The sequence below is a fragment of the Coregonus clupeaformis genome, chromosome 30 (assembly GCF_020615455.1).
Source record: "Coregonus clupeaformis isolate EN_2021a chromosome 30, ASM2061545v1, whole genome shotgun sequence".
NCBI lineage: Eukaryota > Metazoa > Chordata > Actinopteri > Salmoniformes > Salmonidae > Coregonus > Coregonus clupeaformis.
This window is the reverse complement of record NC_059221.1, coordinates 15,255,024-15,281,980: the sequence shown is the minus strand read 5'-3', so window position 1 is coordinate 15,281,980 and position 26,957 is coordinate 15,255,024. Positions and strand designations below refer to the sequence as shown.

Sequence of the window (26,957 nt, the reverse complement as noted above, 5' to 3'; positions counted from 1 at the left end):
TGTACAGCAACACCAGCTACCAGCAACACCAGCAACTGGAGACAAGTAGAGGCTCTGATGCTGTCAGTGTTGCTATAGGCCTGTTGTTATACCCTTATTGTGAACATGGAGAGATCTATAAACACCAACACGTAATGCACCTATTGCACCTGAAATTGTATTATAATGTAAAAGAAAATAGTGTGACTTTTGAATCAGCAATAAGAACCTTTGCAGTTGTTAGTGTTGCCTAGAGCACATAAGACTATGCTTTAACATGGTTTGAAATAAGGAAGTGAGTTCAAAGCCGTCAGAGGAAACTGTAACACGTTGCAATGAGAGCTCTGGTGTTTTGCGGTCTAGACTATTGAGTGTACCTTTCTTTTGGAGTATATTTTTGCATTTTAACGGTTCATTTGTGGAACGAAAAAGAGAGGAGTTCAAATGGGCTGAAGCAACTGTATTCTTTACCCAGTTTATTTTAATCTACATACTTCAAGATGAATAGCAGCAACAAATTGGCTCAGTCAATTGCCATAAGAGCAGAGGTAAAACGGCATGAATCTGTCCAGAACACAATCAACAAACTGTTCAAGCAGTTTGAGAGGGTTGGTGATCAGCAGCTCCGCTCTGGCCTGAAGGTTTACCTCCACAGTATTCAAGGTAAGCTCTCCTATCATCACAGCAGGTGCAAGCTGTGTTTGACAAGAAATTAGAATGTGCAGTTTTGAATATGTGAGATCAATTCCACGGGGTTACTGAATTAAAGTATAGCATTCAAACATGTGACTTAGATCATATTATAGGTTGGATAAATTAGTTTATGTAATATTGTTGGTAACTGAAAATATATTTATTTCTACTGATTAGTCTTTCTCAACTGTTATGCCTTGTGTAGACCCCTTTCAAGTAAAGTGTAATGTACTATTGTTTGTGATGGAGGTGGAGGTTTAATTTAAGGTCAAGACTGACCAGTTACCCAGAAATATGTTTCAAAACAACTGACTGCAGATCATGATAAGATTTACATTTTAGTCATTTAGCAGACACTCTTATCCAGAGCAATTAGGGTTAAGTGCCTTGCTCAAGGGCACATCGACAGATTTTTCACCTAGTTGGCTCGGGGATTAGAACCAGCGACCGTTCGGTTACTGGCACAACGCTTTTAACCACTAAGCTACCTGCCGCCCAGACAAGAAAATATCAACCTCTTGGCTTCCTGTGGTGGGGGTGAGTGCTTCCACACTCCTCTCTCTCAGTTCAACATTTCCATTTTACTTTCTTTCTGAAAAGATTTGTGTAGCTACTATTTAGTCAGAACACAGGGTAAAACAACAAGTATCCGTGGCCATTGCCATGGCAGTGGGGTTGTTCAACCAAAACGCTGTCTGGCACTCTTCTTCTGTAGGCCTCAAAGCCACTTCCTCTCAGACCACGACAGTATCCTAGAACCTTAGTTTGCATGCGAATTCTGTCGCTTTTCGTCACTTCCTCCATCCTCCCTCCCACTCTTGTTTAGTTTCTTACTTGATTTCACAGAGCATCATTGTTTTATTGTCATTCACTTGCTATTCTCTGTTTTACTAATGAATGAGATAGCCTAAACCATAACCAAAATTGAGTAGAGATGTTGAAAATAATTGTTAAACCTTTTCTCTATGGATCATCAATCTATTATTTAGTAAAATATGGTAATTTAGTCACTCTCCTGTTTGGCTGTGAGAGAAAGGTCACCAGAATCCCTAATTAGTTGAGAGTCACTGGTGCTCTACTACTCCGTGAAGTCACATTTTTACTTATTTTAATGATCTCTTCAGACCTCTGCATGGCCAGAAAGATATCTCCCTAATACACATTTAAACATTTATTTTGCATCATTTATATGTTTTGGTCAGCAAACGTTCCATGGCAGCCACGCTCAAGGACTCTGACAGTCCATTCTGTGGTACCCATCTCATGGGCTCTGTCCCTAATGTCACTCTATTCCCTACATAGTGCCATACTTCTGACCAGGGCCCATAGTGTGTATTGCACTGGTGTCAGAGGCGGCATTTCTGTTAGGAATTGAAATTGAAGTGAGTCGGATGAAGAGGCCACCGTGCCAAAAATAGGCTGACAAAAAAAACAGAGTGGGGAGAAGGAGTGATGCTCCAGGGTGCAGAATTAAGCCATTTGAATTAGGATCTGTCACATACAGCAGCTCCGTTCTCTGCAGCATGCCAACACAGTGGGAGGGTGGATGATTTCTGTAGAGAAAACAGATTAAAGGCCCAGTGCTGTCAAAAATGGGATTTTCCTGTGTTTTATATATATTTCCACACTATGAGGTTGGAATAATACTGTGAAATTGTGAGAATTATGATAATGCCCTCTTAGTGTAAGAGCTGTTTAAAAAGACTGCCTGAAATTTCAACCTGTTTTGGTGGGATGGAGTTTTGGTCTGCCTGGTGACATCACTAGACAGTAAATTGGTTAATAGCCCAATAAGAAAGAGACTTCCAAACCTCTCTGCCAATAACAGCTAGTTTTCCCCTCCCCACTCAGACCACTCCTAGACAGTCCTAGCAAAATTCTTGCTTGAAGAATTGCTCTCGCTAAGAAGCAATTTTGGTTTATTTTTTACCATTTTGATTGAAAACAATTACAATAAGGTACTTAGTTGTTACCCAGAAATAATTTGATATTGAGATAAAAACGGCTGCATTGGGCCTTTTAAAGAGGACCAGGGATGGCTCACAGCAAAGATGGAATACCCAGCTAGCACATAACGTTCTGAGAACCATATGTTTCTTAGAGCTTGGTGAGAACGTGGTTGTCCTATGGTTATTTTGCATACAACCTTCCCACAACTTTCTGGGAATGGTGTAGGATAGTTGCTTGGCTTTGGAACATTCTCAGCACATTTAAGGAACTTGACAAAAAAAAGTTATTTTCTTGGTATTTCATTACTTTAACAGAACATTTCCTAAAAGTTCAAACATGGTTACATTTAATACATTTAAAACAACATGGCATGCTAGTTCCATCCTGGTGGTGCAGTGGACTAATTCCATTAATAGAGAACAGAAGATTCTAGGTTTGAATTTCACTGATGCCATGTCACAACATAAAATACATGTGTTTGCATGATTAATGCCTAAGTAAATGAATTACCATGTGTCATATCTGTGCTTGGAGTTTTAAAAAAGTTTACCCAAAATAAGCTAGCAGTGTTATTAAAAGTTTTATTGAAACATTCAGTGAAAGTTCTAAGGAAGTTATTCAAAAACCTCCAACTAACCTACACTTTCCATTCTCAGAGCGTTAATAAAACCTCCCAGGAAAACTTTAAAGGAACCAGAGTAAAACTTTCTCAGAACCTCCCTGAAACCTAACAATAAACGTTCCCAGAAAAGGCTAAATTTTCACTTCTGTTCTCAGAACGTTTAAAAAACGTCCAGTTTCACTGGTCAGGAAATGTATGGCTTCGTTCCCACATCCAATGTGAAACCAATAACATACGTTCCCACAACTTCCAAGGAACCAGATGTGCTAGCTGGGTAATATGAAAAATCACCCAGCCTCAACACTGCCCTCTGTCAGTGTCCATCTGACTCTCTCTCTGACTCTCTCTCTGTGTGTGTGTGTGTGTGTGTGTGTGTGTGTGTGTGTGTGTGTGTGTGTGTGTGTGTCAGAGAGAGAGAGAGAGAACGAGCCCATGTGTCTGATAATCCTTGCCTTGGGCAACCGGATTCTTCATCTCAAATCTGTGGGTGTCTATATCAGATTAATTTGATTCATCAAGAGACAGCACAGAAAGATACGCAAACCTCTCACATGTGAGCACAGAAATTGAACACTAAAAATGGGATTTTATATGTTCTGCAGGATTTCACGCATAAATTGACCTGTTCTCTAAAAATAACATTTTGCGTTAGCCCTAAGGTGGATTTACCAGTCACATTCATTCAGTGCACTTCCTCTGTGTTTGAGACTGCATCATGTTGTTCCTAGGCTGTATTCCCCTCCTTTAGCTAAATACTGTCAGGGCCTTTTGTATTCAGTGTGAGTGTGGTCATGGCCCCCTCAGTGACTGTGAGAGGGCTAGAGGGAGGGGAAGTAGGTGTGAGCAGGTGGGTAGTCAGATGTTATGTATTAGGATGTCAGCAGGGAGAGACTGAGATGTCAATCTAGTGTATGTGAATATTCCATATGTGAACAACCCTCACAAAACTGTACGTGGTTTTACAAAGAAAACCCATAAAATGTACTGTATGTTTTTTTAAATCTGAAATTTAGATAGAGATGTATTACGGCATTAATGAGTCTGATATAGAACATTTTCCGTTTTCTTGTTTTATTTATTTGAATGTAACGTGTAATAATCTTATTGATGTCCAATATGTTCTCACCCTCACTTCTGCTAATGAACACATCCTTTATATGGTAGACAGGCTACAGATCAATACATTCACACATGGATCATCACGCACACACACACACACACACACACACACACACACACACACACACACACACACACACACACACACACACACACACACACACACACACACACACACACACACACACACACACACACACACACACACACACACACCACACACACACACACACACACAATTAAGATACAGAGATAGAGATCCTCTGCTGAGAGAGTAGGAAAGGAGCTAGGACAATACCACTGGAGCCAGGAAGATCCTAAAACCTTAGTAACAAGCCAGCACAGCATCTTGAGTAAAGACTGAGGGGGGATGCTGATGATAACTATAACACTGAGTGGCTGTGACGGATCTGTGCAATAAGAACATACAAGAGAAAGGAGAAGGAGATAAATAAAGCAGTCACTATTTTCCTTCCTCTCCCTCGTTCTATTCCACTGTCACTCTTGATTACCCTCTCCACACCTCTTTCATTATTCTTTCTCTCCCTCTATCTCTCTGCCCCTGATCTCCCCTCCTCTGGTATCTCCTGCCTTCTTTCCCCAGGTCCAGCTTCTCTGAGTTTTACCACTAGCCTTTTCATCTACGCCTCATCACCTCCCCCATTTATGACAGGGAGAGAGAGAGAGAGAGAGAGCGAGAGGGGAGGGGGAGTGACAAGCAATAAAGAGCAGGGACAGCACACAGTGTGCCTGCTAAGAGGGAAAGAGACAGAGAGGGGGAGAGGAACAGAGATAGGATACAAACAGGGTTTTCCTTATCTGTTTGGTTTGGCGCTCACACAAGGAGGGGGATCAAGAGGAGGGATTGAGGAGAAGGGATTGAGAAGATTCCTCTCTGGATCCATACTATCCGGGTACCAGCTGTGCGACTGTTGAAAAAAAAACTAATGTCGAACCTGATTTGTCTGTATAGCAGAGAGATTCAGAGCCAGAGACGTTCAGTGTTCAGCACGGAGGCTTGGCTCAGCCTCACAGACCGGTGGTTCTATTGACATGCACAGTGCCTGACACGCTTGGAAGACACAGGGACCGAGGGTGAGAGGCGTGATGGTGGCCGGGCGCTGTGACTCGGTCATGCATCTCCAGATCTCTGCCTCCGATTGGATCCTATTGTATTTTTCTTCCTGATCGACATCATACCGGATCACTGTCCTGTCTACCTCTTTCGCTCTGACCACAACCTTTCTCTGATTGAGTAGAGGCTCCTGTCAGAACACATGGCTGAAGAGGATAAACCATGGTCTGGACTGCACGGCTGTGAGGATATTTTCTGATACCATACCAAATGTTTTTTTTCAACATGGGAATATTAAAATGCTTCAAATTTCCCTGACACTTGATCGACAGTTGCATTGAGATAGACTATATTGTGACTTGGAGCGGATTTTGTTTTTTCTGATTTGCGTTTTGCATAAAATATGGGACATGAAGTTGAACACCATTTGAGATGGGGGAGCAGCAACACAACACAAATAAGGTCAAGTGAATAATTGAATCCACATATTTATACATCTACTGTTTTTACCATAGCATGTTTTTGGTTAACATAACTGGGACGCTACTGGATGGATTTCAGTGTATTCTGATATTTGTAGGCAAAATTTTGTATTTTTCTACATTCCATGAAAATGGATGGAAGATTAAGTGAAACACTGACAATGGATGACTGGAATCCTAAATCTAAAAGCAGAGAAGAGTGAAAAAATACATCTGAAAGTGGGTAGCAGTTCTGTTCTAATCCCCCTGAGGGGATACTTCAGCTCTCTCTCTCTCTCTCTCTCTCTCTCTCTCTCTCTCTCTCTCTCTCTCTCTCTCTCTCTCTCTCTCTCTCTCTCTCTCTCTCTCTCTCTCTCTCTCTCTCTCTCTCTCTCTCTCTCTCTCTCTCTCTCTCTCTCTCTCTGTGTTTGTCCCACCTGCTGTCATTTTCCTTTGAGGATCAGAATTTCAAAGCTTGTCAGTCATCAATCCATGTCAGTGTCAGCTCTTTCTGAATTTCTCTGTGTCTACCAAAGCCTGATCACATGAGCCGAGTCGACACGCTGCACCAGCGCACCACCTACCTCATCTCCCTCACCCTGGTCAAGGTAGAGGCTGTGGAAGAGCATGGAGGGGAGCAGGCCAGGTCAATCACCCAGGGGAGGGAGGCTGGGGATGGGGCTGGGGTGGAGAAGGGACAGCCCTTCTCCACACAGGACAACCAGGCAGATGTTGCTGTCCCGGAGGGTGGAAAAGGTAGTGAACTCAAGGAGGAGAGGAAATCACCCAGTAGCCCCTCAAGAGACAAGGCACCTTTTGAGGGCGATGTTCCTCCTAAAGAAAGTGACAAGTTATCAGACGGCGACAATGTTATTACCTCCTCCACTGTTGACAATATGAAGACTGAAACGTTAACGGGTGGAGAGGATGCAGCAAGGGAGAAAGAGGACAACCAGACGACAACAGTCACCTCAAAAGTGATAACATGCAGCACAACTACACCGCAGACCTCAACATCAGTAGAGGTAGCAGTCGACCCCAACCGCACCCCAACCAGGAGCAGTATCCCTGTACGCACGGGGGGTCAGTGTCCAGGGTCCTTGCTGAAAGCACACAGCCCATTGGCCAGCCCTGTGACCAGCCGCCGAGAGGCCAAGCAAAGCCCCTCGTCATCCCAGAGCCTGGATAGCAGAGACAGGAGAATCCCAACCCGGTCCCCTGGTCCCTGTCGGGCCTCCTGGGCTGAGAGTGGTGAGGGTCGGGCCAGATCTCAGGGTCAGGGAGTTAGGGATGAAGCTGGAGATGGAGCAGGGAATCAAGAAAGAGTGACTGATGAAGCTGGGGACAGAGCTGTTACACAGGAGGGAAGAGGAGGAGCGGTTGCAAAGCGAGACAATCCCAGGATGGAGAGACTGAAGAACAGTTCCGCTTCTCTACCTGCTCCTGTCACCCTGGTCCCCAAGCCCCCACGCAGGGGCAACAGCTGTACCTTGGATGACACTGACCCTAACAGCCAGGCAGAGGACCTCTGTGTGGGCAGAGAGAGCAGCCAGATACAGCCTGGTCCCCACAACCAGCAGGGACAAAAGGGCTCTGCTCGAGATCGTAAGATGCTCAAGTTCATCAGTGGGATCTTCACCAAAAGCAGCAGCCCAGTCTCAGCCACCACTTCCTCTAGTACAGCAACACTTCCCCCTGTCTGCAATATTCAGAGAGAGTCCAGTGAGGAGGACGGTAGGACACCGCAAGCACACACGCAAGCACACACACACAAACAATGCACTCTCTTATATTGAAACTATCAAACAATAAGGGTCCCACAATGACACCGCCCCTGTGTCCCAGCCCAATAGCCATCTCTCCTCTCCTCCTCCCACACTCACAACATTCTCTAAAATGAAGCAGAGTCCCTTCAGACTCTCTCTCTCTCTCTCTCTCTCTCTCTCACACACACACACACACTGCTCTAAGGGTTGAAATACTTTACATAAAGATCAAGAGCAAATGTCTGTCTGCTGCTTTTCAGTCATGTAACAAGAAAGTCAAGGAGGAATCAAACGAGTATCCATTTTATTCTAGTCTGGAATTTGATCCATATGCAGAGGAATTCATCTGTAATGGAGGGAAGGGAATAAGCTATTCCGAGAGCCTCACATACATTTGATATAGAGCTCATAATAAAAGGGATGTCACGTGTTTGTGAGGTTTAACTTAGAGCCATGTGTGACTGTAAAACCATGATAGAAAGTATTTTGATCTCTGAGCTGACAATAGCGGACAGTTTTAATCTAATTCCCTTCTGTATGGAGCAGGGGTGATTTCACGCAGCCTGAAGGGGTAATCTCTCCACAGCGTAGCTACACTGTGCGTTCTCCCCAAATGGCACCCTATTCCCTATTTAGTGCACTACTTTTGACCAGGGCCCATTGGGTTCTGGTTAAAAGTAGTGCACTAAATAGGAAATAGGGTGCCATTTAGGACACCGCCATTGTTTAACTCTCATAATGATCCTAATGATTAAAGCCAGAGCTACAGTATATATTATGGATATACAGCCCTGGTTAAAGCCCAGGCTGTGGCAGCAGGCTGACAGCATGGCACCATGACTATCTGTTATTTTGATGTATTGCTTTGGCTGCTGCCTTAGCAAAACTGGAGCGTTTGGAGGGAAATTTGACAATATGAATATCCTCTGTGAAAGTGCAATTACAGCCAATATCCTTAATCCATATCTTTGATGTTCCACCCACTCAATGACTGACTATTCCTCCACAAACATCTCTGGCACCCCTCTCTCTCTATCTCTCTCTCTCTCTCTCTCTCTCTCTCTCTCTCTCTCTCTCTCTCTCTCTCTCTCTCTCTCTCTCTCTCTCTCTCTCTCTCTCTCTCTCTCTCTCTCTCTCTCTCTCTCTCTCTCTCTCTCTCTCTCTCTCTCTCTCTCTCTCTCTCTCTCTCTCTCTCTCTCTCTCTCTCTCTCTCTCTTTCTCTCTTCCTTCTCTCTCTCTCTCTCTCTCTCTCTGTCTCTCTTTCTTTCTCTCTTCCTTTCTCTCTCTCTCTCTCTCTCTCTCTGTCTCTCTTTCTTTCTCTCTCTCCTTCTCTCTCTCTCTCTCTCTCTCTCTCTCTCTCTCTCTCTCTCTCTCTCTCTCTCTCTCTCTCTCTCTCTCTCTCTCTCTCTCTCTCTCTCTCTCTCTCTCTCTCTTCCCTGTACTTCATATTTTCAACCATCTGACATTCTATGGTCTATAAATAATAAATATGCCCTATTTGTGTGAGAAGTTGATAAAACATAAGAACGCCTTGTAGTTTCATCTGCCTCTGACAAAAAAGACATGTCACTTAAATCATTACACATTTATGTCAAGGTCAATAACATGCAAGCATTAATGTCTGTGGACTGTATTAACAAGCGGTTTCACTGGTATGTGCCTGCAGCTTGTGTTAAATATTAGTTTGAACTTATTTTATGTATGTTTGCTCAATATAAGTATGTGCCTAAAGTGTCTGTATATTATTCATGCTGTTACACATGCATGTGTTCTGTGTCTAGTCACGTACGTGTTCTCTGGGCAAGAGCAGAATCAGGCTAGTAGGGTCTGGAGGAAAGGTTGCCATAGCAACATGGGGAGGGCTATGAGAAATGTATGTTATGGGTGTGTTGTACAATGGAGAGAGAGAGAGACAGATGAAATGGAGGGGAAGAGTGAGACTTTTGATGTTCCTAAAAAATAATGGAAGGGTAGTGCACTGGAAGGGTTCTTTGAATGTCAGTAACATGTGACAGTTGTTTTCATACAGTACTAAGAGGGACTCTCGATATTCCGCTTTATACGGAGTGTGTTGCAGGCAGCTGTATAAGGATCATGCTGTCTAATTGCTTTGGCAACATCTCTCATGTGGCCTGGCACATAAAGAGCCCTTTGACTGGAGATGAAATCAGATAGATCAAGTTTGTCTCTTATCCACTCCTGAGTGGCGCAGTGGTCTAAGGCACTGCATCGCAGTGCTAACTGTGCCACTAGAGATCCTGGTTCGAATCCAGGCTCTGTCGCAGCCGGCCGCGACCGGGAGACTCATGGGCGGCGCACAATTGGCCCAGCGTCGTCCAGGGTAGGGGAGGCAATGGCCGGCAGGGATGTAGCTCAGTTGATAGAGCATGGCGTTTGCAACGCCAGGGTTGTGGGTTTGATTCCCACGGGGGGCCAGTATAAAAATAAAAAAATTTATTCACTAACTGTAAGTCGCTCTGGATAAGAGCGTCTGCTAAATGACTAACATGTAAATCTAGAGAGCTGCCCGCAGTGGTAGTGTGTGTAAAAGCCCATTTTCTCCTCCCTCTCTTTTTCTTGCCCCATCTTCTCTGCACTCATTGTGTATCTGAATGGGGATACATCTGTGAGGGGCTCGTCTGATGGTCTGTAGCCATGATTCAGATCAGAACCAGGTGGTTGTGAGGTATAATGGTCTGTCCCTGGAACCTACCACAGCAACACAGTGGCACTCAGCACCCTGCACTCTCTCTCATCACAGAGCCACAGCTGTGGACAGTGGACAGAGACAACTGGGGGTCTTGGAGTGTGTGCGTCACATCGTATTGGGGGCATGTCACCTCTCTAGCCCAGCAGGGACAGTGGCAGTGTGGCACAGCTGTGTGTGAGCTGACCGTGACTGTGTGTGTGTGTGTAGTGTTCTACTGGTAGAGGGCGAAGAACGCAGCAGTGTCACTGAACCTTCTCTCTGTCTTTGCAAAAGGAGTGCAAAGGGAGTTCCCTGCATCAGACACCTTTAGACACTTTGATCCTTTGCGAAACCAGATGCCTTGACTGGCAGCTTCAGCATATAAAGGGCATTCTAGGAGAACAACACATACTTTTGCGAGCCTCTGAGGGGCAGAGTGGATAAACAGTGAATTGAAAAACTAGTTAAATCCAGTAGTTTATATTATAGTGAAAGGTTGCTTTCATCAGAATCAGAATAACCTTTATTCGCCAATTACACTGAACAAAAATATAAACGCAACTTGCAACAATTTAAAAGATGTTATATAATTAAATCAGTCAATTGAAATAAATTCATTAGGCCCTAATCTATGGATTTCACATGACTGGGAATACAGTTATGCATCTGTTGGTCAGATATACCTTAAAAAAAGGTAGAGGCGTGGATCAGAAAACCAGTCAGTATCTGGTGTGACCTCATGTAGCGCGACACATCTCCTTCGCATAGAGTTGATCAGGCTGTTGATTGTGGCCTGTGGAATGTTGTCCCACTCCTCTTCAATGGCTGTGCGAAATTGCTGGATGTTGGCGGGAACTGGAACACGCTGTCGTACACATTGGTCCAGAGCATCGCAAACATGCTCAATGGGTGACATGTCTGGTGAGAATGCAGGCAGTGGAAGAACTGGGACATTTTCAGTATCCAGGAATTGTGTACAGATCCTTGCGACATGGGGCCATGCATTATCATGTGGATGAATGGCATAAAAATGGGCCTCAGGATCTCGTCCCGGTATCTCTGTGCATTCAAATTGCCATCGATAAAATGCAATTGTGTTGGTTGTCCGTAGCTTATGCCTGCCCATATCATAACCCCACCGCCACCATGGGGCACTCTGTTCACATCGTTGACATCAGCAAACCGCTCGCCCACACGTCGGCCATCTGCCCGGTACAGTTGAAACCAGGATTCATCCGTGAAGAGCACACTTCTCCAGTGTACCAGTGGCCATCGGAGGTGAGAATTTGCCCACTGAAGTCAGTTACGATGCCAAACTGCAGTCAGGTCAAGACGCTGGTGAGGCGTTTTGTGATTGTTTTTCTTCGGTTGTGCAAACCCCCTGTAACGATCCCGGCTGTCTGAGTCGGGTCCTGTCTGGTGACTAGTTTTTCCTGTTCGTAATCTCCAATTTCCCGAGGGTTCGGGAACGCTCCGGGGAGCGCTCTTGTTTTCCGCACCTGCATCCCATCAGCAATCTGCACACCTGGTCCTGATCATCACCCTTCTTAGGCTCTGGCCGAACATCCAGTTCCTGCCGGATCGTTAGCCATGAACAGTAGGTTTTGTCAGAGTATCAGTCCTAGAGCGTCTAGCGTTAGTTTTGTTGTTTTGTACCTTGTTGGTTTTTGGTTTACTTACCTCCGTTTTTGTCCCATCTGCAGTCACTCGTCCGGAACCTTCACCCTACCTCTGCCTGATGGTCGGCGGCTGCCGAGCCATCACTGGACCAACAACTGCACCCTCAACAACTCATCCACGCCGCCCGCTCTGTCCCTGGATTATTCTGCACCTTTTTTGAATCTGTAATAAACCCTCACCTTCGTTCAACTCTCCTTGTCCTGGTCTGCTTCTGGGTTCTGTCTGAGGGAACCGTGACAGAACGATCCGGCCAGTAATGAACCCAGCGGACCTGGACTCTGTTCGCCATGCCATTACCCAGCAGGAGAAGATGTTGGGCCATCATAGCACGGTACTACAGGAGATCGCGTTGTCAGTTCGGAACCTTTCTTCCGGTCTGACGGAGGTCCAGAACCAACGCCAGTGTCCGGTGGAGGACCCACTACCGGTTTCACCCATCTCGCCTGCCGCTTCTGAAGTTGTGTCCCTCCGTGAGCCCAAGGTTCCGACGCCGGATAAATATGAGGGGGAGCTGGGAAGATGCCGTTCCTTCCTTATGCAGTGTGGATTAGTGTTCGATCTACAGCCCTACTCTTATGCCACAGACAAGGCTAGGATAGCCTTTGTGATTGAGTTGCTGCGTGGTCGAGCGCTGGAGTGGGCTTCAGCCGTTTGGGAACGACAGGATCCCTGCATGGCTTCATACCAGGGGTTCACGGCCGAGATGAGGAAGCTCTTCGACCATTCCGTCCGAGGGAGGGACGCAGCTAGGCGCCTGTTTTCTCTTCACCAAGGAACTTCGCAAGCGTGGCCGACTTCGTGATCGAGTTCAAGACGTTGGCTGTGGAGAGTGGGTGGAACGAGGAGTCTTTGCAAGCGGCCTTTTACCAGGGTCTGTCGGAGCAGCTCAAGGATGAGTTGATCTCTTATCCGGAGCCTAGTGACCTGGACAGCTTGGTAGCCTTGTCTATTCGGGTGGATAATCGAGTCCGAGAGCGAAGGAGGGAGAAGCAATGGGGTCCGTCCAATCGATCAGCTTCTCAGTTCCCAGTCGGGTCGGGTGGTGGACCAGAACACGTCGATCATTCTCCACCACAAAGGATTAGTGGAGAGGACCTCTCTCCCGATTCTGAACCCATGCAAGTGGGGGGCGGCACGGGTTAACCAAGGAGGAGCGTCAACATAGACGTAAGACCAACTGCTGCCTCTACTGTGGTCGCTCGGGACATTACATCTCCACTTGTTCCCGGCGGTCGTCAAACTGCCCGGCTCGCTAAAGTTGGGAGGACTGTTAGCGAGCCAGTTTCAACCTCTCAGTACCTCTGTCAGACCCCGTTTCCGGCTACCCTTGTGAACAGGAATCAGAGCTTAGCGCTTAACGCTTTTATCGATTCAGGTGCCGATGGAAGCTTTCTTGATGCCGAGTTGGTGGAACAGCTGGGGCTTTCCAAGGAGCAATTGCCGGAAGCCATTGAAGCGACCACTCTGAACGGCAGTAGTCTGGCACGTATCACGATGAGGACTGAACCGGTTAAGATGCGGTTGTCGGGGAATCATTCTGAGATGATTTCATTCTTCATTCTGCCGTCTTCCCATGTTCCTCTGGTCCTTGGATACCCCTGGCTGAAGGAACACAATCCCACGTTCGATTGGGTGACGGGCAAGGTAACGAGTTGGAGCCTTGATTGTCATGCTAACTGTCTCAAGACTGCCTGCCCCCATTCGGTTCCCAGTCAGGTGATTGAGGCTAAACCCCCAGATTTGTCCCTGGTTCCCGAGACATATCACGATTTGGGGGAAGTTTTCAGTAAGCAGAAGGCTCTGTCACTTCCTCCCCACCGACCATATGATTGTGCCATCAACCTGGTCCCTGGAGCTGTCTACCCCAAGGGAAGGTTATACAGTATCTCCCGACCTGAACGTGAGGCGTTGGAGACCTACATCAAGGAGTCCCTAGCTGCTGGTCTCGTTCGTCCCTCGTCATCACCCCTGGGGGCAGGATTCTTCTTTGTGGGTAAGAAGGATGGCTCTCTTCGACCGTGTATTGATTATCGGGGGTTGAATGACATCACGGTCAAGAACAAGTATCCCCTGCCCTTGATGAGTTCTGCCTTCGACTCCTTACAGGGTGCTACGGTGTTCACCAAGCTAGACCTACGCAATGCGTATCACCTGGTCCGGATCAGAGAGGGGGACGAGTGGTTGACGGGTTTCAATACACCGATGGGTCACTTCGAGTATCAGGTGATGCCGTTTGGACTGACCAATGCTCCAGCGGTATTCCAGAGTATGGTGAACGACGTCCTGAGAGATATGATCGGTCTCTTTGTGTTTGTTTACCTGGATGACATTCTGATCTTCTCGAAGGAACCTTCCGACCACGTCCAGCATGTCCGGCAGGTTCTGCAGCGATTGTTGGAGAATCGCCTGTTCGTGAAGGCCGAGAAGTGCGAGTTTCACGCCCACACGACATCCTTTCTCGGGTACATCATCTCCAGGGGAGAGATTAGGATGGACCAGGAGAAGGTTAGAGCGGTTCTGGAATGGGCCCAGCCCGATACGAGATTGCAGCTCCAGAGATTTTTGGGGTTTGCGAATTTCTACCGCAGATTCATCCGGGATTACAGCCGTGTGGCCGCTCCATTAACTGCCTTGACTTCCAGTATCAGGACCTTCAAGTGGAATCCGGAGGCGGATCGTGCGTTTCTGGATTTGAAGAGGCGATTCACCAACGCACCGATTCTCTCTCAACCGGACACGGCCCGTCAGTTCGTCGTTGAAGTGGACCGCGTCTGATGTGGGAGTTGGCGCCATCCTGTCGCAGCGATGCTCCACGGACAGTAAACTCCATCCCTGCGCCTACTACTCTCGTCAGCCTTTCGCCTGCGGAGAGGAATTACGATGTGGGTAACCGGGAGCTTCTCGCGGTGAAACTTGCCTTGGAGGAGTGGCGCCATTGGTTGGAGGGCGGAGCAACCGTTTATTGTCTGGACTGACCACAAGAATCTTGCTTACGTGCAATCGGCTAAACGTCTCAACTCCCGTCCAGGCCAGGTGGGCGTTGTTTTTCGGACGATTCAAGTTTTCCCCGACGTTCCGACCTGGATCTAAGAACGGCAAGGCGGACGCCTTGTCCCGGATGTTCTCCAAGACGGAGGAGAGTGGGTCCAAGACCGAGACAATTCTCCCCCGGAACTGCGTCGTGGGAGCAGTTATGTGGAAGATTGAGGAGGAGGTGCTGGCGGCCCTTCGGACTCAGCCCGGTCCCGGTAACGGTCCACCCGGTCGGTTGTTTGTGCCTGAGTCGGTTCGTCCGGCTGTCCTCAAATGGTCCCACGCCAGCAAGATGGCTTGTCACCCTGGCGTGGCTCGGACAATGGCGTTTCTTCGCAGACGTTTTTGGTGGCCTGCCGTGGCCGAGGATACTCGGGGTTTGTTGCTGCCTGTCCAGTGTGTGCGCAGAATAAGAGTACCAATCGGCCCAGCTCTGGACTACTTCACCCCCCTTCCTATTCCCCGGCGACCATGGTCGCATCTGGCCCTGGACTTCGTCACTGGGTTGCCCGCTTCTGAGGGGAACACGGTCGTTCTGACTATCGTGGACAGATTCAGCAAGTTCGCCCACTTTGTGCCAATTGCCAAGCTTCCCTCTGCCTCGGAGACGTCCGAGATCCTGGTTAGGGAGGTTTTCAGGGTCCACGGTTTGCCCAGTGATATCGTTTCCGACCGTGGCCCTCAGTTTACCTCTGCTGTCTGGAAGTCCTTCTGTTTGGCCATTGGAGCTACAGTCAGTCTCACATCTGGTTTTCACCCCAATCCAATGGTCAGGCGGAGAGAGCCAACCAGAAGATGGAATCCACGCTACGCTGTCTGGTCTCTTCCAACCCCACCTCCTGGGTCTCTCAGTTGCCTTGGGTTGAGTATGCCCACAATACTCTTCCTACATCTGCCACTGGGATGTCTCCCTTCCAGTGCCTGTATGGCTACCAACCTCCCCTGTTTCCTTCTCAGGAGAAGGAGCTCTCAGTGCCTTCTGTTCAGGCCCATATTCGTCGTTGCCACCGGACCTGGCATCGGGCCAGAAAGGCACTCCTTAGAGTTTCGGACCGGTATCAGCTCCAGGCGAATCGTCGCCGGATCCCCGCTCCCACCTATACCATCGGAGATAGGGTTTGGTTGGCCACACGGGATCTTCCGTTACGGACTGAGTCTAGGAAGTTGTTACCGAAGTTCATTGGTCCGTTTGTGGTGGAGAAGGTGATCAATCCAGTGGCAGTTCGACTCAAACTACCGAGGACGCTCAGAGTCCATCCCACCTTTCATGTCTCCTGCCTCAAGCCTGTCTTCCTCAGTCCTCTGTTGCCTCCTCCGCCTCCTCCTCCTCCTCCTCGGATGATCGGAGGTGGTCCTGCCTACACGGTGCGTCGCATCATGGATTCCAGACGGCGGGGCCGGGGGTTTCCAGTATCTCGTGGACTGGGAGGGGTATGGCCCTGAGGAGAGGAGTTGGATTCCGCGGCGACAGGTCCTAGATGCGGACCTCATCAGTGACTTCTACCGCCTCCATCCTGGCGCTCCGGGAGTCCGCCCGGTGGCGTTCGTCGGAGGGGGGGTACTGTAACGATCCCGGCTGTCTGAGTCGGGTCCTGTCTGGTGACTAGTTTTTCCTGTTCGTAATCTCCAATTTCCCGAGGGATTCGGGAACGCTCCGGGGAGCGCTCTTGTTTTCCGCACCTGCATCCCATCAGCAATCTGCACACCTGGTCCTGATCATCACCCTTCTTAGGCTCTGGCCGAACATCCAGTTCCTGCCGGATCGTTAGCCATGAACAGTAGGTTTTGTCAGAGTATCAGTCCTAGAGCGTCTAGCGTTAGTTTTGTTGTTTTGTACCTTGTTGGTTTTTGGTTTACTTACCTCCGTTTTTGTCCCATCTGCAGTCACTCGTCCGGAACCTTCACCCTACCTCTGCCTGATGGTCGGCGGCTGCCGAGCCATCACTGGACCAACAACTGCACCCTCAACAACTCATCCACGCCGCCCGCTCTGTCCCTGGATTATTCTGCACCTTTTTTGAATCTGTAATAAACCCTCACCTTCGTTCAACTCTCCTTGTCCTGGTCTGCTTCTGGGTTCTGTCTGAGGGAACCGTGACACCCCCAGTTTCATCAGCTGTCTGGGTGGCTGGTCTCAGAAGATCCCGCAAGTGAAGAAGCCGGATATGGCGGTCCTGGGCTGGCGTGGTTACACGTGGTCTGTGGTTGTGAGGCCGGTTGGATGTACTGCCAAATTCTCTAAAATGAAGTTGGAGGTGGTTTATGGTAGAGAAATGAACATTAAATCCTCTGGCAACAGCTCTAGTAGACGTTCCTGCAGTCAGCATGCCAATTGCACGCTCCCTCAAAGCTTGAGACATCTGTGGCATTGTGTTGTGTTACAAAACTGCACATTTTAGAGTGGCCTTTTATTGTCCCTGGCACAAGGTGCACCTGTGTAATGATCATGCTGTTTAATCATCTTCTTGATACGCCACACCTGTCAGGTGGATGGATTATCTTGGTAAAGGAGAAATGCTCCCTAACAGGGATGTAGACACATTTGTGCACAACATTTGAGAGAAATAAGCTTTTTGTACGTATGGAAAATATCTAGGATCTTTTATTTCAAATCATGAAACATGGGACCAACACTTTACATGTTGCCTTTATATTTTTGTTCAGTATACATTTGCCTGTACAGGAATTTGACTAGGTGAAATGGTGCTGCCACAATAAACAGAATATACAGACAGACAAACAGGATATACAGACAGACAAACAGGATATACAGACAGACAAACAGGATATACAGACAACATACAGTATATAGAAGCAGAATTTACACAAATCCACATGTCTGGCTGCCACACAGTTAGAATTCACATAGCAGTAATTTATCGCTATCCCTTTCCAAGGCCGTTATGATATTCCCCTAGCATTATCCAAATGATTATCTCTCTCTCGCTCTCTATCTCTCCCTCTCTCCCTTTGTCCCCAAGCAGCGGCTTCTGCAAATAGTCAAGAGTGGACACTGAGTCGATCCATCCCAGAGCTCCGTGTGGTAAGACAACTCCATCCTCATGAAAGGTCATTTGAAAGGCTAATTGAAAGTGAAGTTAGATAGAGCTTCATCTACCCACTTCCTTCAGGGAAACTGCCACATCAGTGAAGATAGGTTATGTGTGTGTTTCATAACTTATTTAATCTGTGCAGGGGGTGCTGGGAAGTCTTCGGAGTGGCAGGTCAGCATTAGTCAATAGATACATAACAGGCAGCTATCTTCCACTAGAGAAGATTGAAGGTAAGCATGAAAAACTCCAATCTTGTCCTCTTCGTTCCTATACCGAAAAACTCTGCAGTCCTACCATTTTATCTTTCATGAATCTCTGACACACAGTAATTAACCTCTGCTCTACTGTTCCATTGTCAGGGGGGAGGTATAAGAAGGAGGTATTGGTAGATGGACAGAACCATCTACTACTCATCAGGGAGGAGGCTGCGCTTCCTGATGCACAGGTATGTTTTTGTGTGTACCTGTACCCTCTGAACCATACAGCCTTGTTGTTATCGATGTGCAAGAATGTGTCGCTATAGCAACAGACACACAGAAAGATTGATTAATAGAATTCACTGAATTACATTTGATTATTTGGTAAAAATCCATTCTATTTTTGTGGGTTATTTATCCAATACTTAACCAATACTGCTATCGCTGACTCGTTCTGCATTCTTCTCCCTCTCTCTTCCTATCCCATCAAATCTCTATCTCCAGTTCAGCAGCTGGGTGGATGCAGTGGTCCTCGTGTTCAGTCTGGAGAATGAGGCCAGCTTCCAGGAGGTGTACAAACTGTACAGCCAGCTCAACACACACCGCAGCACTGCCGACATCCCACTGGTTGTTGTTGGGACACAAGGTAAGGGACATGAGGCAGGAATGGACGACTTTAGGGGATGGATTAACGCTATTAATTATAATGGGCATGTAACAGATAGAGATCCATTATAGACGAATTGCAGATCACACTGGAAACAGTGAGTGCTTGTTTGTTTATTTGGATTCCAATGATCTGTTACTCTTGCAATGTAAAGGGTTCGTGACTTCATCTGTCTTTGCTATGTAGACAAAATCAGCAGCACCAACCTGCGTGTGATTGAGGACATACGCGCTCGGCAGCTATGTGTTGATGTGAGGCATTGTGTGTTCTATGAGACTTGCGCCACCTATGGGCTCAACGTGGACCGGGTGTTTCAGGAGGGTGAGTCAACTGACATTGAGTACATTGGTGTTAGCAGTGGGATCCAAAGGGACAGGCACATTGTTGTTGTGCCAACACAATACAGAATTTCAGTCCTACTTTAAACACAAATATTCAGTCTTCATAAAGCACTACAACATAGATGCTTCACAAATTATTTAAAGGCAAAATCATCCCACATAAAGGGTGATATAAAAATGATCTTTACCCACCTAACAATCCAGTTCACATGCTGGACAATACAATGTAAAGTCATTAGCAATTAGTGCCTTCTCACTAATCTTGCTCTCTCCTCTCAGCTGCCCAGAAGATAGTCACACAGAAGAAGCAGTCTGCCCTGCTGGCCTCCTGCAAGTCTCTCCCCAACTCCCCCAGTCACACTGGGGGCGCCACACCTGGGTCAACATCCTTCCCTGGACAGGTAACATGCTACACACTGTTCACATCTGTATTTTTCCCAGGCTTACCTCGTCTGTGTTGTTGACAGAAAATCAATACTGTAGCCAGTGGGACCCACAGGTGGATAACTGTTGTAGTATTGTAGCTCCTCCTATATGAGCCTTGACTTAACCTTGAGCTGTGGCTAGATACTGTACATGGTTTTTAGTTCATCTGGGGGATAAAAGGAGGCCATACATGGATTCAAAGAATGGTTCAAAACGTTTGGAAACCACTGTTGTAGGATTTATCCTAGTAGATACCAAGTGTATTCAGAAGGAAGAACATTGTGTCAATTGTCCGTTTGCCTCGTCTTCTCTGTTTCATCTCATTTGTCCACTTCCCCCCATCCTCTCTTTGTATTCCTCTTGTCCATCCCCCTGTCCCTCTGTCTGTCCTCACCTCTCAGGCTAGTAATGGAGGACTGAGTAGTAGCTACCCCTCCTCCCTACCCTCCACTCCCGTGATCAGCCATAGAGAGCTACGGGGCGGGGCAGGGACGGGGGTGGGGGCGGGGGGAGAGGGGGGCGGCAGTGCCACCTCCTCAGGGTCCCTGAGAAACGTCCCTCAACGACGAACCTCCCTGTTCAAGGTCAGTTACTGTTCTCAGAATCTCTGGTGATCAAATGATAAGACTCTTTCATCAGCGGAACAATGTCCCAAAGAGCCATACAATTCAAACAAACTGATTATCGAAAGAGAGCTGAAAATACATTAACAATTGTAGATATAGTAGTAGTTACACTGCTAGATTTTTCTTCCTCATCATCATGTTGTCACTCATCTCACTACATGGGTCTGTCCTGTAAACGTGTGTCAGTCTGTCTTTATACCTGTCACACTCATCTCTAACTCTATTGTCTTGATACAACTTCTCTCAGAACCGTCGAGGCAGTGGCAGTGAAAAGAATGTTGACCCTAAAGGTGACTTGGGCAGTGGCCGGGCTATCACTATCAAACAGGTCAGTGTGACGCACACTGGATACTATGTAGAATGAATAGGCTAGTTCCGTTGTATCCTCAGTAATAGAAGGGAACATTAAACCCATTGTTTGTAACAGAGTATCCTATGGAAGCGGAGTGGGAGCTCACTGAACAAAGAGTGGAAGAAGAAATATGTCACTCTGTCCAGCAACGGCACACTGGCTTATCACTCCAGCATCAATGTAAGTCACACCACAATCAACCAGATCAACATCAGTAATATCTCATTTTAGTGCTTTGTTATCTTGAGAATAAAGAAGAAACCCGCACACTGCTCTTGCTAGCTTTATTAAGCTGCTCGGGGCCGCATAACAGCTTAATAAAGAGTAGTGATACTAGCAAGAGCAGCGTGTGGGTTTCTTCTTGTTTCTCATCTTATTCAACTGTTACCATGCACCAGCAACAAAGATAGCTCAGATGTGCTAGTGCTTTTTGAATTTTGAATCACAGTTATTTGTTATCTTAAAATCTACTTTGGATAAGAGAATCCACTGTGTTGTGAACTGTAATACACAGTAAAATTGCAATATTAATATTAGTCTAGTGATCTTCAGCACATCATCCTAGTAATGGGAATGATTTTGGCGGTTTCACGACTACTTGCAGAATGCTCACGCTAAAGAGATCGACCTATTGCGTGTCACAGTGAAGGTTCCAGGGAAACGCCCACCCAGGGCTGTCCCCCCTTGTGGCCCCTCCCCCTCCCCTGGCCTCAACGACGTAGTCAAAGACACTGGGGCCACGGAGAGCACCAGTGCCCCATTGTTGCCACCCAGCCTTGTGCCTGTAGAAGAACAGGCTGGGGCATTGCCTCCTCCAGGAGATAGAGGGGTAAAATGCTGTCCATCGTCACTGTCCAGCAAGTCACACAGTGCTGGTATGTCAGAAAACATTTTTGTGTTACATTTCCATTAATAATAATGGGTTTCTAATATAAAGTATGCCAATAGAGCTGTGAACACATAACAAACAGTGTTTTATTTGACCCCAATGTCAGAAGCTATTGAAGGAGTAACCAGTCCCCCTTTTGGAAAAGACGGTCAATCCTCTCCAATGATTGACAGAAAGAAGAAAACAAGGAAGAAGAGTATGAACCAGAAAGGCGACACAGCCATTGGACTGGCTGAAGGTGAGCTCTGGGCCTATTACTGTACATCTCTTACAGATTATTCTGCACTATTTATATCAATCTCGTTTGCTCTTATTTTCCTTCTTCTCCTCCTCTCCTGCTTCTCTGGGCTAATCTGTTGCCCTGCAGCCAAGCGCAAAATGTGGAAATTAAAAAGCTTTGGTAGCTTAAGAAATATTAACAAGACAGGTAAATAGGAACATAAGGAGCTGGATCACTGAATCTACCTGTGTTGGTTGTCTGTTTGTCTGTCACTGTTTACCTGTATTGCACATTTGGATCGAAACTGTGATTTATAAAGCTCATTGTTTGTTTTCCTTATTACTACCAATCTTTCATGTTCACCCTTTTGTCACCCTATTGCATGCCTTTTGCCTGCTCTGCGAACATATCATGGTGGCACAGTGAGTCTGTTTGTATGTTGTAATTGTCATATATGTCAAATAAGTGTTTAACAGCGTTCAAACGTACTAAAATATATGTTGTATTTTTCCCCCCTGCATATTACCAACCTATCTTTGTAGATGAGGAGAATGTTGACTTCATCATTGTGTCCAGCACGGGGCAGACGTGGCACTTTGAGGCCCAGAGTCTAGAGGAAAGAGATGCCTGGGTGACGGCCATAGAGAGCCAGATCCTCGCCAGCCTGCAGTCCTGTGAGAGCCTTAGGAACAAGGCAAGGACCACAATGCACTGGCATTAACATTACAATGCCCTTAGTTACATGTGTGTGTAATTATTTCTGTTTGTAGGCCAGGCCTATAGTGTAATAATGTCTGATAGTATAGAAATGTTCCTTCTGAATTTCTGTTCTGTAATTGGGGAGGGAAGATTCTGCCGTTTGTCTGTGTATTGACAGGAACCGCTATCACTGTCCAAGGTGCTGATCTCTCTAGTGACATTGGCAGCCACATGCACTTCATGCCCGGGTAATGGGTGTGTGTTGTTTTATAGGCACGGAGGAGCAGCCAGAGTGAGGCAGTAGCAATACAGGCCATCCGCAATGCCAAGGGCAACAGCTTCTGTGTGGACTGCGAAGCACCAAGTGGGTTTCTAGGCTCTCTCTGTCTCTCTATGTCCCTTGTTATGGGTCATGGCTAGAAGGGATCCAACATTTGTAATATTCACATCAGATTTGATAGGGTTAAGGATAGCTAAAATGCAAAAAAAAAAAAAAAACTTTTGAAGTGAATTTGACAAAAGCTGGATCCCTTCTAGCCATGACCCTTGTTATGGGCATCTATTATTTGATTACGTTAGATGCAGACTGCGCTTGTATCTCACTTCCTATGCTCGGGTTTGTCTATCCTTCATCCAGACCCCACATGGGCCAGTCTCAACCTGGGTGCGTTGATCTGCATTGAGTGTTCAGGGATCCACCGTAACCTGGGGACACACCTGTCGAGGGTCCGCTCTCTGGACCTGGATGACTGGCCTTTGGAGCTCACCCAGGTCCTGACCGCCATCGGCAACCACCTGGCCAATAGCATCTGGGAGAGCCACACCCAGGGCAGACACAAACCCACGCCCAACGCCACACGGTGAGGGCACTGGTTGAATGTAATAGATAGGGAACATCTTCAGCTTTATTCGATTTTTACCTGTTTCGTGAGAGCTCAAAAGAAAAGCCCTTCTTTTTGTCCAATGAAGACCATTATTAGACTAGAATAAGATTGAAATGATTGCATCCAAGAATGTGTTGCAGTACATCAAATGGAAGGTACTGTATATTGTCACAGAGATCTCTCTTCTGATCCATGAAGAGTTGCCATGGTAACTCATGGTCACTCATCTATGTTCGGGTCTCTCTCACAGGGAGGAGAGAGAATCATGGATCCGTGCCAAATACGAGCAACGGGTGTTTGTGGCACCCCTGCCTCCTCCAAGCTCCACAGGCCCAGGGGACACTGCTATGTCTGTGTGTCTGCTGTCGGCGGTGACAGAAAGGGACTTGCCCAGGCTCCTACTGCTCCTGGCCCACAGCAACAAGGACCAGATCAACACTGCCCTGTCCACCGGAGGAGCACCCTCACAGACACAGCCTCACACCGCCTTGCACGCTGCCTGTCAGCTGGGGGATGTGGTCATGACACAGCTGCTAGTCTGGGTAAGGCCCTGGTCTGGACAAATGAGTTCATATCTTTCCCAAGCACTGGAAGCACTTTGTTAGTCTTTTGCCCAAGTCAAGTGATGTCAAATGAACATAATGCATTCATTAATTTACCACATTCTCAATGATTATACTTTTTGGTCATTTTATACAGAATGTAAATGGTGAATTGTTCAATCTCTCTCTCTCCTTGCAGTATGGAAGTGATGTGAAGGCCAGGGATCCCCATGGCCAGACAGCCCTAACCATGGCCAGAAAGACTGGGAGCAAAGAGTGTGCTGACATCCTGCTGCAACATGGCTGTCCTAACGAGGTCTCCCCCGTCTCCCCCGTCTCCCCCACTGGACCCACGCTTGGTCTATCCCGTAGATCTAGCACTGCCAGCCTCAGCAGCCTGGGTCGTACCAATTCCAGGAGAAGGGTTTCGTAGCTTTAAGAGGTCATGGTAGAAAACATACAAGGGCTGGTGAAAAAAAGCAAATAACTATGGATGTAGTGTTTAGTGATGAGCGATTAGTGCTTTTTGAGATCGTTTCGGTTTAATTATAAAAAAAGAATCACGTTTTTTCGATTTCGGTTTCGATTCTTATAATTTTTTACATGAAATGCACTATGCATTATGTGGGTTGAATGCTGAAACAACACAGATTAAAACAATATAATAATATATACTGCCCATTACTGCTTATCACTTATTAACCATCATTTATTCACATTACTTTACTTCAATAAAATATTTCAGTTGTTGTGTATATTAGATTTGTTTTATTTGATGACTTTATTATTTCATTCCAAGTCATCATGTCATCTCTATAGAGCTTCTGCCTATGCTGTCTGACAAATTTACTATTTTGTAGTTCATCAAAGTAAATAAGGCATACTTTTATGACTGCTGAATACCAACTATCAATCACTTAGATAATGTAATTTCAGGTAGATACCTCATGAAGCAATAGCTGTTCTCACCTCACAATCTAGTATTCTTCTCTCTTCCCTAGCAGGCGTAAAAGAAACAGACCAGACAAGTAGATGTGCAATGGATTATGGTAATTGTAGTTCATATCACATTTTATGTGCTAAACTATGTAGAATATTGGCCTGTTGGAAACTACAACTCCCTACTACATCGCACAGTTCAGGCGTGATCTGATTTAGCTCCAGAGAAACAGTATGAGCTCACACAAAAAAAATACAACCAAATGGAATTCAAATAATTGAACCAATGTGGTCAATTAGTCGTTTAAAAAACAAAAAATAACCGACATTTTGGTTAATCAGTCAGCACTAGTAGTGTTGAAAGTGAGGAAGGCAACAAGGATATAAATAAAGTACTCCACATACAAAAATAAAGCACAGAAAGAGAACAACATATCAAACAACTAAAAAGCAATATTTATTCAATTTATTGAAGGCAAATGTATTGCTGAAATTGTGAATGATTGTCTGTTTACAATAATTGAAACAAATTAGAAAATAGGGGGGTTAACTCTGTAATAAACTATTTATATCTATTTAGATGATACATTTAGCCTTTGTTTTAAAATATTGACAAATAATACTGATGTATAATCCATACAATGTCTTTGTAATATATATTGTACTTTTATGTAAGCCTGTACGAACAGATAGGACTTGTTCGTAACCATGCATGGTAAAATTTACAATTCAAAAAATGGACTGCATTTATTTCTATATGAGTACTTTTATCTGACTTTATAATTTCTACCATTTTCTGTTTGCTATTTGTTACTATGTATCTATTTGTCATCCCTGTTTCTCTCTGTTTCTATTTGAAACTTTTATGAGCTGTGTAAGTAAACTGAATAAAATGTTTGTGTGGCCCTCTGGTTCCTGTGTACCACTGTACCACTACCCTTGCATTCAATACTATGGGCGGCAACAATATCATACTTCTTCTGATCAGACAGCATCAGATAGATGGGCTACACATACAGAGACAGAGGGGCGCTGTTTCGCTCGCTCTGATGCTTTCTCCAGTGAAGTACATTCAGCCTTTTGCGAATTGAAGGACAATTATGAAACACATAGAGACAAAATATACATTATTTTATATGATTTTTTCTTGGTACATTTTTGGGGGAAGCCTAGCTTCCATTGGCATCCATGAATATTGAATTGTGGTCCTCTGTAGCTCAATTGGTAGAGCATGGCGCTTGTAACGCCAGGGTAGTGGGTTCGATCCCCGGGGCCACCCATACGTAAAAATGTATGCGCACATGACTGTAAGTCGCTTTGGATAAAAGCGTCTGCTAAATGGCATATTATTATAATACACGCCACTGCTGCTGAAAACCCTCCCACTTGCTGGCCAATAGATTTTTGTCACATTTTTTGCAGCCTGGTCTCATAGACTAGACGTAACATAGTAAAAGTAAATCTGAGATACTGAAATTAGTATGATATGTTACGTTTGGTATGGTTACATAAGAGAGATGGTTACTTAAGGCAAAAACTAAAGTACTTTTTAACCCTAACCCTAACCCATGTTAGCTAACCCTTCCCCTAACCTTAACCTTTTTATCTAACCCTAACCTTAACCCTTTTAGCTAACCCTTCCCCTAACCCTAACCTTAACCCTTAACTGCTAGCCTAGCTAACGTTATCCACCTAGCTAGAATTTGTAACATATCATACTTTTTGCACATTCGTAGCATATAGTACGTTTGCAAATTCATACATATTATACATTTAGCAAATTCGTAACATATAATACGAATTGTAATTCGTAACATAGCATATGAAATGGGTGATGGACTTCCACAAATTAATACATATCATACTAAATGAAGTGTCTCAGATTTATGTACAGAATACTAGGAAATGCTCATAGACCAGGTAAATTTTGGGGTTACGAAAATATGTAAGAATGATTAAAAAAACAGGTTTGGAGAGCCTTTACTCATTAAATATGTTGATGAATTAAAAATACAGTGGCTTGATTCATCCTGAAAGTTGTTATATTAAAGTTCA

General features: G+C 45.9%; 1 protein-coding gene across 7 annotated transcripts; it reads left to right on the top strand.

Moving 5' to 3' along the window:
- The first annotated feature begins 369 nt into the window (after nt 1-369).
- On the top strand, nt 370-25,960 carry agap2 (ArfGAP with GTPase domain, ankyrin repeat and PH domain 2). 7 transcript variants are annotated; one of them, XM_045209466.1, is made up of 18 exons: nt 371-642; nt 18,052-18,110; nt 18,263-18,350; nt 18,480-18,565; nt 18,822-18,963; nt 19,171-19,305; nt 19,605-19,726; nt 20,153-20,335; nt 20,625-20,705; nt 20,805-20,909; nt 21,334-21,604; nt 21,725-21,856; nt 21,986-22,045; nt 22,381-22,532; nt 22,811-22,901; nt 23,175-23,397; nt 23,672-23,963; nt 24,163-25,960. In XM_045209466.1, exons 1-18 carry the CDS (start codon nt 480-482, stop codon nt 24,394-24,396), a joined length of 2,619 nt encoding a protein of 872 aa, XP_045065401.1. In that variant the 5' UTR covers nt 371-479; the 3' UTR covers nt 24,397-25,960. The 7 variants fall into 7 exon arrangements, with proteins under 7 accessions (XP_045065402.1, XP_045065401.1, XP_045065397.1 ...); XM_045209462.1 differs by lacking the exon at nt 371-642 and adding an exon at nt 6,284-7,633; XM_045209463.1 differs by lacking the exon at nt 371-642 and adding an exon at nt 6,284-7,633 and having other exon boundaries at nt 18,049-18,110; nt 21,728-21,856.
- Nucleotides 25,961-26,957: the final 997 nt, after the last annotated feature.

Bases quoted from the DNA above. Each gene is read 5' to 3' on its own strand.
- agap2 (XM_045209461.1), top strand. From the start codon at position 6,445: ATGAGCCGAGTCGACACGCTGCACCAGCGCACCACCTACCTCATCTCC. The intron at 18,351-18,479 runs GTAAGCATGAAA...TTCCATTGTCAG, and splicing joins TCCACTAGAGAAGATTGAAG to GGGGGAGGTATAAGAAGGAG. The intron at 20,910-21,333 runs GTAAGTCACACC...GACTACTTGCAG, and splicing joins CTTATCACTCCAGCATCAAT to AATGCTCACGCTAAAGAGAT.